This window comes from Cottoperca gobio, chromosome 13 (genome assembly GCF_900634415.1).
Source record: "Cottoperca gobio chromosome 13, fCotGob3.1, whole genome shotgun sequence".
In the NCBI taxonomy this organism is placed as follows: domain Eukaryota; kingdom Metazoa; phylum Chordata; class Actinopteri; order Perciformes; family Bovichtidae; genus Cottoperca; species Cottoperca gobio.
In genome coordinates, this window is record NC_041367.1 from 10,905,368 (window position 1) to 10,920,061 (window position 14,694).

At 43.6% G+C, this 14,694-nt stretch overlaps 1 protein-coding gene across 2 annotated transcripts in view; it reads right to left on the reverse strand.

Moving 5' to 3' along the window:
- rsrc1 (arginine/serine-rich coiled-coil 1) overlaps positions 1-14,694 on the reverse strand; it is a 110,787-nt gene that overhangs the window by 3,589 nt on the left and 92,504 nt on the right. For both annotated transcript variants that reach the window (XM_029447199.1, XM_029447200.1), the window contains exon 8: positions 1,465-1,571. In XM_029447199.1, the coding sequence (XP_029303059.1) occupies positions 1,465-1,571 (107 nt within the window). The remainder of the gene's footprint in view (positions 1-1,464; positions 1,572-14,694) is intronic.

Below are 14,694 nucleotides of genomic sequence, written 5' to 3' on the forward strand. Positions count from 1 at the left end.
TCCCTGGAGGTATAACTTAAAATAGGCCCCACATTTGGAAGGATGGCCCGTTCTCCTTGTTGTACTTGATAAAAGAAGAGATATCAAAATGTACACTTTGCCAAGTCCATTCATGTTTCAAACACTCCTAAAACCAGCCCCAGAGCAAATGTTTACCCAGTTGGAAAGATCTATTTAAAATTCATTTGGCACGATACAAAAAGTGAGCGAGATGGAAAAACACACTGGCTAATAAGTATGTTGATGTGCCAAATACACAATCCTTGGTAATAATATGCTGAGTATACATTTCTAATGAATGCAGCTTGTTTGAAAAAAAATCTCAAAAGATACAAAGTTGCAGATATCAAAGGTTTCACTGGGTTCTCCTCATTAACAGTGGCTTACAAAAAACATTAATGGACACAACTCTAAATGGCTATCACTACAAAAAAAGAAATACACTTATATCTTAAATAAATACTTTATAGGCATAGGCTCAAACAATAACATGTTCAAATATATATATCAGTTACAGGCTAACTATATTCTGTTAACATTTTTAAAAAGGTTGTTGAAATAAACAACATATTTAGTTACATTATTCTCTTCATTGCAGCCAAAGATGTGCTGCAGCTGAACGACTCTGAACGACAACTAAAGATGAATTGTCCTGATATATTAAGTATTATTTGACTTATGATGACTGATATGAAAAGCCAATAAGGAGCTTCTATAAAAAAGTTTAAATTGCTCTCATAAAGCGACTGATTAAAAATATTGCTACCCTTTTTTTGTACTTTTTTCTTTAGACTTTGAAGAAGTTCTTTCTGCATAATGTTTTGTGAAGCGTTTCTACAGTACGAATCTAACTTCATAAACACGTGCGCACAGATCTGACACACAGGAGGTGTGAACCATTAAAGCTACAACCCAGCTGAATAGTTGAACCTGCTTAAAGGGGCATTCGCACTCTTCGGCAGGGAGGGCAGAGTAAATTGTTCATGTGCAATCTGTGCGGTCCAAGCTGCAGCCACATCGATCTTGACCTTTGTCAGACTCCCCGGGATGCGTCCCAAAGGTCTGTGCAGGTTTGCTGTCACATGTTGTCGCCTGTCTTTTCAAAACAGCCATGAGCCCCAACAAATCTAATTCCTGCTCCTTCAGAGACAGGGACATTTCAATAATGACTTCTGTGTTTTGTCTGCATCTGCACAACCAGAGGGGGGAGAGAGAGACAGAGAGAGGATGGCTGTTGCCTGCTGTGGCTTTTGTGTGGGTGCTGCCGCTTCGGAGGCGGCGAACAGTGGAGCGTCTGATGAAACCGTCTCAGGTCGGAACAAACGGCGCTGAATGAATGTTTGATTTGGTCTGGGCTGTCTCTGGACAGACGGCACAGCGTTGCGGAGAGGGAAATTCAATAAGAGACGGAGTGAAAAGATAGAGAGAGTGAGGGGAAGGGAGAGAAAGAGGGACAGAACGCACCTTTATATCATCCCTGGATGATTTGAAAGCCTGAGGAACAAAGGAATCACTTTCGATGGCCTCAATGTCCTTTATCCTTCGCACTTGCTCCTCCAGAGAAGTTCCCTCTGAAACACATGTTACACAGAAGAGCTATGAACAAAAGCGTGCACACATGTCCAGAAACACACACACACACACACACCCTCACACACACACAGGGTCAGCCATCCCTTGTCATTTTCTGAAAGGCACCAGATTTAATTTGGACTGGGCCTAGTTGATTGTATGTTATCCCTCTGTATAATACTCCTTGACACATACAATATAAACTATCTGATATTCCCCTATTTTAATCTCGGCCTTCTTTAAAAAAGTACTTTGCTTAGCCAAGGGCATAGAGTCGCTACAAAAGACAAGTGGAAAAAAAGAACACTAACAAGATAATAGCCAGACAGTGAATTACACTCAGATAATGCATTCTAAAATAATCAAAATATGAACACAAACTCACTGCAATGGAATTTCATTATGGAGACTAAATGTGATTAGGTTTCATACACTTTTCATGTATCAGAAAGTATTTTGCTCTGGCTTGTCCAATCAAACAAAAATACAGAAAGGGTTTCCAGTAAATTACTCTTGGATATAAACACATCAGGATTCTGCATATCAGATAATAAATCATTTTCAAGAATTCAAGAGCAGTCTTTGCAGCGTAGGAGGGCAAAAATAGGTGTGCCGGGAAAGTTAGCAACAGGGGGAAAAAAAAAGACAGAGTCTGAATGCTCCCATTATTCTCTGGCTGTCAATCTCTCCACTGATCAGTCAATATTCATCCCTCTCTCCCTCATCCATCCGTCCTCTCCTGCACTCTCCCATCTCTCTATCTGTCAATCCAGCAGACATCCATGTTTCTCTGCACCACTAATGTAGGCTGTGTCATGAAAACACACACACACACACACACACACACACACACACACACACACACACACACAGAGACAAAGAACATCGGGATACAAGTACTCCCACATGTACACACGTGTGTTTGCAAACTTACATACTTAGCACTCGCACTCATAGCTGCCATAAATACGTACATGACGTACACGCACACACACACACACACACACACAGCGTGCAATTGGAGCTAATAGCAGGAATTAATTCAACCCATTAGTAGCTACAGAAAGGGTGTCACAACAGATCTTCATGGCCCTGGTGTTTAATGAATAAATGAATATTTGTTCCGGCTTTCACAGCAAAGCATTGCATGCCATCTCTCACACACACACACACACACACACACACACACACACACACACACACACACACACACACACACACACACACACACACACACACACACACACACACACATCCTATTAAAGTTCATAATAGCACTCAAACAATCTAGGTTTTGATTTAAATGCACTGCAGAATTGGACAACTGAGTGACAAGTGGAATTAAGCCTTCCTATATGACAGACTATCAGCTTGTCATCCTGTGCTGGAAAGATGCGAGCAGAGACGCTTTGCACAGCAGCTCCAAAAATAGTCATTACCTTGACTGGGCTGCTAGATGAAGTCTAAACACTGGCCCAATATCCTCCTGGAGACTGTGGCCTGTCCTTCACACCACTATCACTACGGCTCACTGCACGGCTGCATGAGCGTGTAAGTGGTCGGATGAAAACGAGCGCCTGCGACCGGCCGACAATTAATTCAGCACAATTTAATTCACTTTTTCAATTACCCCTTCTCCGCTGTCCTTTGAGCATAAATGCCCTACATGAACAAGTACCACACAAATCGCCACACTGACATGCATCCCCACACACAAACACACACACACACACACACACACACACACACACACACACACACACACACACACCCCATATCTGAAAGCATCTCCTTGGCAGGCCCGTCTGTTGCCGGGATGTCCGTGTGCGCTGCAGGAATCCATTAAGACCTCAGACTTTTTGACAAACACATTATTGGTAGATAAAATGACTTCCATATGCTGTTTGTCAGATGTCAGTGGGAAAAGATATGTATTTCATGAGAAAATCAAAAATAATGGACTTTGAGTGCGGGCCTAGCGAGCTTAGAGGCAGACAGAAATCAATACTCTAGCTGGGCGAGCGCACTCCGCAGCTCAGAGAGGTCAAAGTTGATATTTAATATTGACACATTATCTGGCAAATTAATTTAACAGGCCAACTCAATTGTCACCGCATTAGGAACGCTTCTCTGTCAGCGATGAGAGGAGGATAAAGTGAAAGCCGAGAGAGATAAAGCAGACGGAGAGAAAGAGACAGAAAGGAAAAGAAACACAACTAGACACAATTAAACGTACAGTATGTACTGCTTTAAATTAGGTTACTGTGGGCTCTCTATGGCACTTGTGTCTGCATGCTGAAATGCATTACAACCATTAGTGCGAACCAGGAAATGGAATCAAACTCAATCAATACACTTTTGTGTTGTATCTCCAGATTAGAATAATGGATAGTGACTGAGCAATGCATGTTACCGTGCGTTTAGCATGTCCTCGTATGTTTACATCCGCCTCTTACTCTGCGTGTGTGTGTGTGTGTGTGTGTGTGTAAAAGAGGCAGTCAGAAAACTCACTTGCCATCTCATTACTGAAATTAGTTGGACAGACAGCGGTGCTGATGAGTGGCTCAGAATCAATAGGCTATTGTTCTCTCTAAATAGCTGTTTGTCTACTTCATTGATTAAGACCAGAGGACGAGGAGAGAAAATCAAACCAGCCAATGAAAACAGATTTCAGCTCATCTCCTTTAGCCTTGAAGATGAACGTTACGCAGCAGTTGCACGTCCCCACCAGAAGAGGGAGCTGTTCAACAACACATGTCTATATATGAGCAGAGGTCTTGGGCTACGGCAGCATTGTCTTTGTAAACTTGACTTCCGTCTACAGTTTGTCAATCAAAAGCAGCCGGGCTAAATATATTGCTGCTGCTGATTAATTCCAGTAATTGAGTGCACTAGCGTGCCAGCTAAATTACCGCAGCACTTGTTGTTGTGTGGGAAAAAATAAATAGGAGGGAAAAGTAACTGCTTGTTTTATTGAGGTTTCGCAAATTGTGGCAAATCTTTGACAGTGTTTTGGAATTAAATGGCAAACAGAGAGCTGGAAGGCTTTCAATGAATGTATTGAAAATGAAGAAAGGGCAAACTGTGCTGCTGTATTTATGGTGGGTAGTGCAACTTTAGCACAGTAAGTATAAGAAATATATTTGTGACAGGTCATGTCAGAAGAAAAGATGTCAGTTTAATCAAAGAATATAATATTTTCCAATGTGTGAAAGAAAAGAGATTCAAATTCACAAAGATCCATTTTAAATGTAATTTAAATATATATATTTCTTTTCAACGACCCTCTCTATGTAATTATCTAAGCAGCACATCACTGACAAATCTACTGCAAAACCAGCAATGACACAAACCCCAGCTCTTAAAATACACGAGGATAAACATTTATCTAACTTTTGTAACACTTGCCCGGCTCTCACCCAAGCACGCACAGCAACATCTCTTCCCAGGTTTCAATAATGTGCCCTCCCATCCTCTGCCCCGACCCCCCCCCCCCCCCCACCCCCTCTCCCTGCACCGCAATTTAGGCCCGTCTCGGTGGAGATTTTTTTGCCTGCTAATTGATAGAAATTAAGCCATTAATCAAGCCACTAGCCATCATTCAACCCGGGGAAGATGAATACAAACTTTCATAATAACCACCTTCCCCATTTTAGCCCTCATTAGCATTAATTTTTAATGTAATTATGCTATTCTTTTACACTGAGCTCATAAATTACTGCTCTTTTGTTGCTGGCTGGCCTTGTAAAATCCAAAGTAATGCTTTGTAGTCTGATCTTTAAGGCAATTACTGGCTTCTTCACTCTTTTATCTCCCTGCATTTCCAATAACCTGCTCTCTAATGATTTATCTCCGCTGTACACCCCCCCCCCCCCTCCAATCCCGTTCCCCGCTCTTTCTCTCTCTGCACCAGCGGCCAACTGCCCCGCTGCCAGCCTCCGCCTCCAATCCCCCATCCACCCACATTCTCCCCATCTCTTTACAGCAGCCCCAGATACATCAGGGATGCACACAAACACATGCACGGATGCTTGCCTCCACCAAGTTAACTATATTAACACACTCACGCGTGTATCGATGCGTGTGTGTGTGTGTGTGTGTGAGTGTGCGCAGTAACTTTGTTTACTATCTCCTTTAGTCATTTTCCAGCTCGCCCTTCATTAGTGAATATCCAGCTCCAGCAATGGCGACAACATCGGGGGAATGCCAAGGTAAGAGACTGGCTCTCCATCTCACTCTCTCTCTCTTGGCTGGTCTCCTGTGGGTCTTACCTGTAGGCTAGCTGCTCTTGTTTATGTAACCCCTGAGCTGGGTAAACACACACACATACGCGCATGCACGCACAAAAGGCACACACTCACAGAGCTTGGCATCAAACAGCTGAGTTAAGCTTAGCAGGGCTGCGTGCTAGGGGCGATAGAGGGGCTCCGGTCTGGCCCTGTTCTCAGCAGCAGCATCCTGGCTGCATCAAAGTCTTTACCGTACGATTCTCCAGGCCCAAACAACAGGCTGCTCCGAAGCATGCATGGGAATTGGACTGAACAACAACAGAAAAAAATGAAACAATAGGTTACTTATTAAAATCCGACTGATGAGATTTCATTATCGCCACCAAATGACTCTCTCTGCGAGACATTTTGTTTAGCGGATGAGGATTTCCATTACACCGTCACTAAAACAAATAAATGAAGAAACCTAATGTGTCTGCTTGGTGTCTGGGAATGCTGCTGCTAATGAGATATTGTGTTGATATGACGGAGAAGTTTAAGCATGTCCTACTTAGGCCCAGAGCCACAGAGTCAGACCTTTTACTTCCACACAGAGAGCCAGACAGCCAACTTATGTTATTAAATAGGTGTCTGGTGTGGGCCTGGGTTAGGTAATACTTTTAGACTGTATTGATTAGGGGCCGCTGACAGGTTCTGATGTTAGCCCTGGAAATGCATCAAGTGGCTAATGAGCAGCTATTAGGCCCATCGATTTGCTGATTTCAATTGATAGCTAGCAGGCCAAAGCTGCACGTCAATATTTGCATTACTAATACCCTGCAGCTTTAGGCATTGAAAAATGAGACCACGATGAGTTAGGGAGACAGAAAAGAAAGAAAGAAACAGATACATTCCCAGAGAGAAAGAGGAGAGATGAGGATAAATACAGACCGGCAACCCAGCGGTAGGAGTAAGGGAAGCTATCAAAACAATTCAAATGTCTAGAATATAAAACACCATGACTTTCCTCTCTACGGCACAGACCTGCAGGTTGTCTGTAAGGCAGCAAACGCCCAATGGTGGCGTTGCAACAATGACTAGATGTGACGCTGATGCCTGTCTGACGCCTGTGGCTGGCGGGGTCAACAGGTCACACAAAACGAAGGGGAAACTATGACAGGCTGAGCCAGATGTCCCGAATGTGTCCCAAAGGAGCGTGCGTATATGTATGTATGTGTTTGTAAGTGCGTGTGCGAGCGGGAGATGTCCAATGACAGAGCAGGTGGCTAAGCCAGTCTAATGCGCGTTCCCACGAGACCACACACGCACATAATACGCACAGTCACTCATACATTACCTCCATCCCCCACTTAAAAAAAAAAGAAGCCACATGTCTCCCAACAATGCACCTTCAACCACACATACATACACAGGCTGAGAGATCCCCTGCGGTGGTCACCTTGTTATCGTAGTGTCAACCGGTCTCTGTGGAGTTAGCCGTCCTGTCGACTCCCGTCACTGCCATCGGGGGCCTGTCACACATCACTAATGCTCAGTTCTCTCCCTCAAACCTCTGATATTAATAGTCACGTCTATAAGTTCTCTGGATCTTATGGAGAATATCATATATGATCACATTCTTTGGATAATGTCGCCTCGAGCATTATTTTATCTTAGCAGATAACGGCAGGTGATATGTTTATGTTACATCTTATGTGATATCTATTTGGCATCAGGAAATGAAGAGCAGCTGGTGTCACACACACACACACACACACACACACACACACACACACACACACACACACACACACACACACACACACACACACACGCGCGCTCTTCTAGTGTCTCCTAGTGATAGTGATCTCCCACTCTCCAGTCAATAAAGGTCTGAATGATGAATTAAAGACCCAAACAACCTGCTAATGACAGGATGACATGGCAGCCACGCGCTGTGCTCTGCTATCTCCTTCCACATCTTCGCTCATCCCTCCCCACTCCTCTGTCATTCAACCCCATTCTGCTCATCTATCCTCTTAACTTCCTCTCCTCAACTGACCCCGGTTCAACTTCTCTACAGTAGATTCTCCCCATCTGTAATACTAAATCCTGCTACTACAATTAAATGCATGTGTTTAGCCTCCTTCTGTCTGCGCCCATAATGAAATCATGGGGAGGAACAATAGATTGGCCCAAGTCTATCCTTCCATCCATACCTCTATCCATCACGCACAATATCTATAGAAGAAATCATGATGCATGTAATTGTTCTGCCTTCCAAACGGCACTGACTCATCTAAAGGCTTGCTACAGTATTTGTTTGTTTATACAAGTGTCACGCAAACCTCAGACATAACTTATGAGACTTTGATGAGAACTTTTTTGGGGGGAAAATGATGCAACTCATGCTACATTCCCACTTTCAAATACACTGCTTTCATTACAGCTCAAAAACAATTAGTAACCTACAGCATTTATGCGTTTAATTGGCTCGGAAGGAGAATTTACCATTCATCAGGGATGACTTGTTTACTGTTGCGCTGCTGACATTGTACCTATCACTATCATGAGTATAAATAATGCATTCATTGCTAAAAAACAAGGGTCTACCTTTCGGGAAAGTAGTACAAACAAAGCTTAAAAGCATCTACTGTATAGTTACTCCATATAAGTCAGCTATTTATCTGAAATCCTAGCTAAGACCTGACTGCTCCTGCTGACCTGACTGCATGGTGCAAACATAGAGGGCTAACCAAAACCAGGTGGGTGTGTTTCCCTCGCCATGTGTGTGTGTGTGAGGGAGAGAAAGAGAGCAGTATGAGTGTTAGCCGATGTCCTGTGTCTGGGCAGCATCACAGAATCTCATTAAATAGTGAAGCTTTCACAGGCTGAGTGGTGAGATCTTCAAGATCACAGCCACTTTCTCTGTCGACGGGCTCAAAAGGGGACTGGTGGCATTCCTAACATTTATGAATTCAATTGTGTTTCCTAATATTCTATCCAATTCCTTACAGAACAAAAATGTATTCTTCTGTTGATCATATGTTTTTTGAAGGACTCGTAAGATGGTGTCATCATGCTGCAGGAGCCACATATCTCAAGGTTGTTTCTTTTGCGAAAATTGTATCCATGGGACACTCATTGGTTTATTAAACACTTTCCACATACAGATTACTGAAGGGACAGCTTGTATTGACGGTAAAATAGAAGAGGCTTCAAAAGAAAAGGAACAAGTACCTGAAACATACCTCTCCCAACTGTTCAGTAACCTCGAGTACAATAACAGCCCGTCTGCGTGAGAGACTCAAGGAGCTCTTTATTAAGCACAGTGCTGTTTTAGTGTGATTAGAATATAGAGTCCTTCCCTGCCCTTTACCAGAAATAACACGCATTTGACTGCATTAACTTGATGTTAAACCAGGCGGTGTGTACGTGCGTTTGAGTGCGTGCGTGCGGGAAAAAGTGCAGCGGTCTCCATTTTTCGATCCCGGGCTGGTCAGCAGCTCTTTTATGAACAACTCTATAATTCGAGAAACACCAAGCAGCTAATTACTTAATTGAAAGCAAGGTCTTTAAAATGAAAATGATGTAATCTGAATCCAGGAAACGAGCTCGATTCTCACAAACGCTAATACATGAACGTCAACACACAAACAGGCACACGCACAGTCCTCTTGACGTGTAGCCATCAAGCTACCAACTCTTTCCCCTTAGTTGGGTTGTAATTGATTCTCTCTTCACTCTGCTGACTCCTGACAGGGTGTCTGTGTGTGTGTGTCTGTGTGTGTGTGTGTGTGTGTGTGTGTGTGTGTGTGTGTGTGTGTGTGGGTGTGTGTGTTGGTGAGAGAGGAAAAGGGACAGAGAGTCTCTTGTTTGTGTGGTCTGCTGCAAACTATATTAGTAAAGGTCATGGCCGTTTGTGTGTGTGTGTGTGTGTGTGTGTGTGTGTGTGTGTGTGTGTGTGTGTGTCTGTCTGAGTAGTAATTAATTAGGCAAATGCCCCCCACCTCCTCCTCTTCTGACCTCAGTTGTAGACTAATAACCTTGGCACTGTGTAATACATTACACTCCTTTTTTTCTGTCACATTCTGCCTTATTGGAGGGAATCATGCAAAAAATAACAAAACAAGAGCGACATCGTCATTTGCATGTAAATCAAAATCATCCTTCATGGCCTAAATTACAGGAAAGAAATGCATGAGCAGTTGTGTGACTATATACTGTCCAGTCAGTCCTGATATGTTTGATTTCTGTCAGCTGCACAGGTTTAAGAAAGGGGGGAGGGGTTGCATCAGTCCTTCTCAGAGCACCCTGATTATGTGCGGACACAAGTATGAAATAGTCTCTTGTACCCCTTAAAGACAAATAATGTAAACTGGGTTAAATATGCATCCATGGACATCATGAGATTGTAATCAGGCTTTGTACCTGACCGTATAAAAGTATAAAAATGTTGCTATTAGGAAACCCAAGTGGCTATAATCTGATGTACTCAACAGTAGATCAATACAAATTATACTGAAGCATTCACTTGGAAAACTGAACAGTGCAAGTTTGAGTTTGTGATGGATACCCAGTTTGTCAGTAACGCAGTGGATTTAAAATGATTGTAGCTGCAACATTTAGTCGACGCTAATATATATAAACGCTAACTACTTTGATCATTTTGCATTTTCCATGCAAAAATAGCAGAACATGCAGTTTTTAGCCTCTCAAATATGAACATTTGTTGCTTTTTTCTGTTTTGTATAAAAAACTGAACTGATAGAAATACACACACACACACACACACACACACACACACACACACACACACACACACACACACGGGGACTCCCATGAAACCTCATTTCAAGCCTTACAACGACACAATTGTCACACACACCACATTTAAAACAGAGACACACAAGCACATATCACTGCCCCCCTAACACGCACGCACACGCACACGCACTCACACTCACTCTTAAGTGACCTCTGATGTCTAATGACAAACCTTGCGGGAGCCACCACATGGCCAGAGCCACCCAGGATGCCAGCACTTTGACCTGCAACAGTCTGCGGTTGTGTCTAATCACAGCAGTGTGACCACCCTGTTAGACTGCACCAAGTACATTACTGCTGTATAAGATCATGTCCAGACATACGCGAGTGTGTGTGTGTCACTTTCACATACTGGGAATGTTTTCAGTTACAGCGGCAAACTAATGCTTAACCTTTAATCTCCTAATAGTAAAGCTACATTACTATGTCTGAAATAGTCACACTGATTATTCAGCTACATTCAGTGTCTAAACATGAATTGAATGAAGACACATTTTCAAATTAACCAGTTTTTATAACACTATCCCTAAACCTAAATAGGATTGACGGGAAATCTGGAAAATAAATCAGCATGGTGACTCAAGCAAGGTTGCTGAACACACATTGGTCTACTGGAAGCAGGTTAATTGATAAGGGTGACCCAAGAAACGATTACCAATCACAGAGGGTAAAAGGGTGCTGTCAATCATCTGTCCACTTGACCTGAATGAACACAGGTTGGAAGCTTGCATGGTCAATCTCTGTGTAATCTAGACTATGGCAGAGATAGCTAAACTGCTATCGGGTCAAACATGTAATTCCATAGATATCCTTATAGAAATGATTAAGCTATAGGCCCCCATCGCTGCAGAAGTGACAGCCACACCAGGCAGCATCAGCATCCCATTAACCCGGGACAACAAAGGGTCACGTGGGGTTAGCAGATTTCGGCATGCGCCTCCACTCGTTCACAGGACCAGCAGGGTTTAGGACAGGAGGTCACCTAATCACCTTTCCAAGCCATCTCCGAGGGAGAAAAGGGGAAGCGAGAGGTAGGGGGGCCAGGGGGGAAAAATCAACTTTAAATTTGCAGTGATGAAAAATCAATAAAGCAGTAATTGCTTGGCTTATCACCGTGCAATGAAACAAATTGGGAGGAGAAGGAAGGCAAGGAGAGGGCTGGCGTCCATGCTGCACGCCAGGGTTTTTTTGGCTGCAGTTTTTTTGGTTGGTGTGCTGAACATAGCACGCGAGAAGAGAGAGAGAGAGAGAGAGAGAGAGAGAGAGAGAGAGAGAGAGAGAGAGAGAGAGAGAGAGCGAGAGCAAGAGAAGAAGAAGAAGAAGAAGAAGAAGAAGAGAGAGAGAGAGAGAGAGAGAGAGAGAGAGAGAGAGAGAGAGAGAGAGAGAGAGAGAGATACAGTGAGAGAAGAGTGCTCCGGGCCGCAGAAGAGACGACCCCTCTCGCTCGCCCGCGCTCGCCCCGTCCCCTTCCCGCTCGCGAAGAGAACGAGGGGGGGCTCCCTCGAAAGGAGTCCTGTTCCTAGAGGAGCGAGCCCCCGCTAGGTGCGGGCAGAGCTCCCGCGCGCTCGTGAGGAGGCGAGCGGAGAGGAGCGAGAGAGAGAGCCGCGAGAGAGAGAGCGAGGCGAGAGAGCGAGAGTGAGAGAGCGAGAGCGAGAGAGAGAGAGGAGTTTGGGCTTCAGTGGGCCAAGGCAAGGAAAAAAGGTCTCCTCGTGATAATTAAATCTTCTCACACTGATTTTCTGCCAAATTTATTTCCCCAGAGACCATAACTCTGATTCAGTGCTTACAAGCCTTGCATAACTAATCATTTCAACGTGGGGGAACCACAAACCTGAATGAATTGGGAGAGAGCAGAAAATAAAAAAAGAGAGATGGCTAGACTGAATGTGTGGCACTATTCATCTCTAAATCAATCATTATTTAGGCAGGACAAAAATCAGAAATAAGTGTGGAACGCTCTTCTGTAAGATTCGTTTGAAACAGACCTTTAGAGTGAAGGTGTAATTGATTGTCAATGTGCTCTCTTTTACACTTTCTCTGCAGAGCTATACGAGCCGAAAACATCCTTTAATTCCTGGAACAAATGGAACCCATAAAGCCAATGAAGTGTCGGTTCAATATTCCTCTGACTGTTCCTGGCATGATTGTGTTGAACATAATAACACAACAAATAAGACCATTTATCTGAAGTAACGACAGGAGATGAGGCTAACTCCACTAATCAATACCGAATCAATACAAACCAGATTTTCTTACATCAAAATCACTGAGACAGATCTTTCTTCAGCGCAGAGTGCACAAGAGCAATACAGTGCCTCCCTCGAGCCCCGAGGTAGATCATATAGCCGGTGGAAAGAATACAGTTTAGAAAAAAAAAAGTATAACGCTCTACCCTGAGAGAGGATGCTGGGAACTATAATTATAGCTTGGTATAATTCAGACACTCTCCTTATTGAATCCTCATGTTTTAGTTAATGTGATGAGATCATGGACACCAGATCACTCGTGTTTACCAGCGGATGAATTTCACTGCTTGTCCTTCAAGTGGCAGCCTGAGCAGCGCCGATGCTGCTCGCCGAGGTAGCGTGGCACGCCACACCATGGCCTCGGTAATTAAAACATTTAAAGCAGAGCCAGCCCCCCTGTGCTCCCGGGGTGTGATATGGGGGTCACGCGCCTGTAGATTCTAATTTGCGCACCATTTGTATTCATGACAGGCACGTGCTAAATATTTAACAGCAGCCCGGCAGGAGTTTTGTATTGTTAGGCTTTCCAGGTCAAATAATTTGATTTCAATGCAGATTACATTAAGCGTCAATGTCCAAGCCACCACTCTCACTTGCCTCTCATTTCCTGTCTTTTATTACAGCCGAGATAGGCCAGAACTGAAGGGATATGGCTTTGGATTATACAAGAGCTTGTTATCCGTGGATTAGTTATTATTTTCAATTAGAAAAGGGATCACATCGTTTATTATGGACGCACACACACACACCCACACACACTAGTGCGGAAATTTTTAGCTGACTGACAAATTGTTTAGTAGAGCATGTAATAACACCTGACAAAAAGAAATATTATTTTTAAACTAAATGACACACCTGCACCCTTAATGATACGTCACTTATATTGATTTGACGAAGGCATCCGACAATAAGGATGCGTATTCTTTCTTTTTTTCTATATGTTGAACAAGTAAGGCAAGAAACCAACTCCAGACATTTTCTGTTTCAGCCGAGGCCCTGTGGTGATTGACAACAGAGCTAGTTAAACGGTGATGAGGCGTTAATGGATGCTAGGTCGAGGAAGTGAGGGGGGGGGGGGGGGAGAGAGTGAGCAGGAGGGGGTCTGTGGCTGAATATTTAATGGTCATATAATTCCTGAACACAGACACACACAGACAGGTACACACCCAACCCGTGACCTGTCCTACACACCGCGTAATTAGGGAAACAGTCCTTTCGTTTAACTGCCAAAAGAGCAAACGGTAGGTATATATTCCCCTAATGATATGGGTTAAAGAGCTATTATACGTCTCATTAAAATATATGATCTACCAATCTGCCGGTGGTTTGAGGTAATGGGGACAGAGCAGCATAAGGGCTAAAATACAATCCGCAGGCTACAGGCGAGTGTCCAATCCATATCTACATAATTCTGTGTGTCGGAGAGTGGCTGCACAAATGAAAAGATGTTTCTGTCAGTGCCTCATGAACGACTAATGAACTGAGGTTATCAAGCATTTGACACCAATCTTCACGTCAAATGGTTGATGTGTTACCTTTCTCTTTAACTGGACATAAAGTATATCAAGAAGAGCAGGAGGAATAAACACAAGGTCTTAATAAAGCCTTAAACACTTGAACACACACACACACACACACACACACACACACACACACACACACACACACACACACACACACACACACACACACACACACACACACACACACACACACACACACACACACAACCCCTGACAACTGACTCAGTTATTGGTACAATATTAGTGAGGAGGGTCAGGGTGCATTGGAGAGATCTCTCTTTCACAACATATTTTAAATTCTCTCTTAATTCCTCCCCA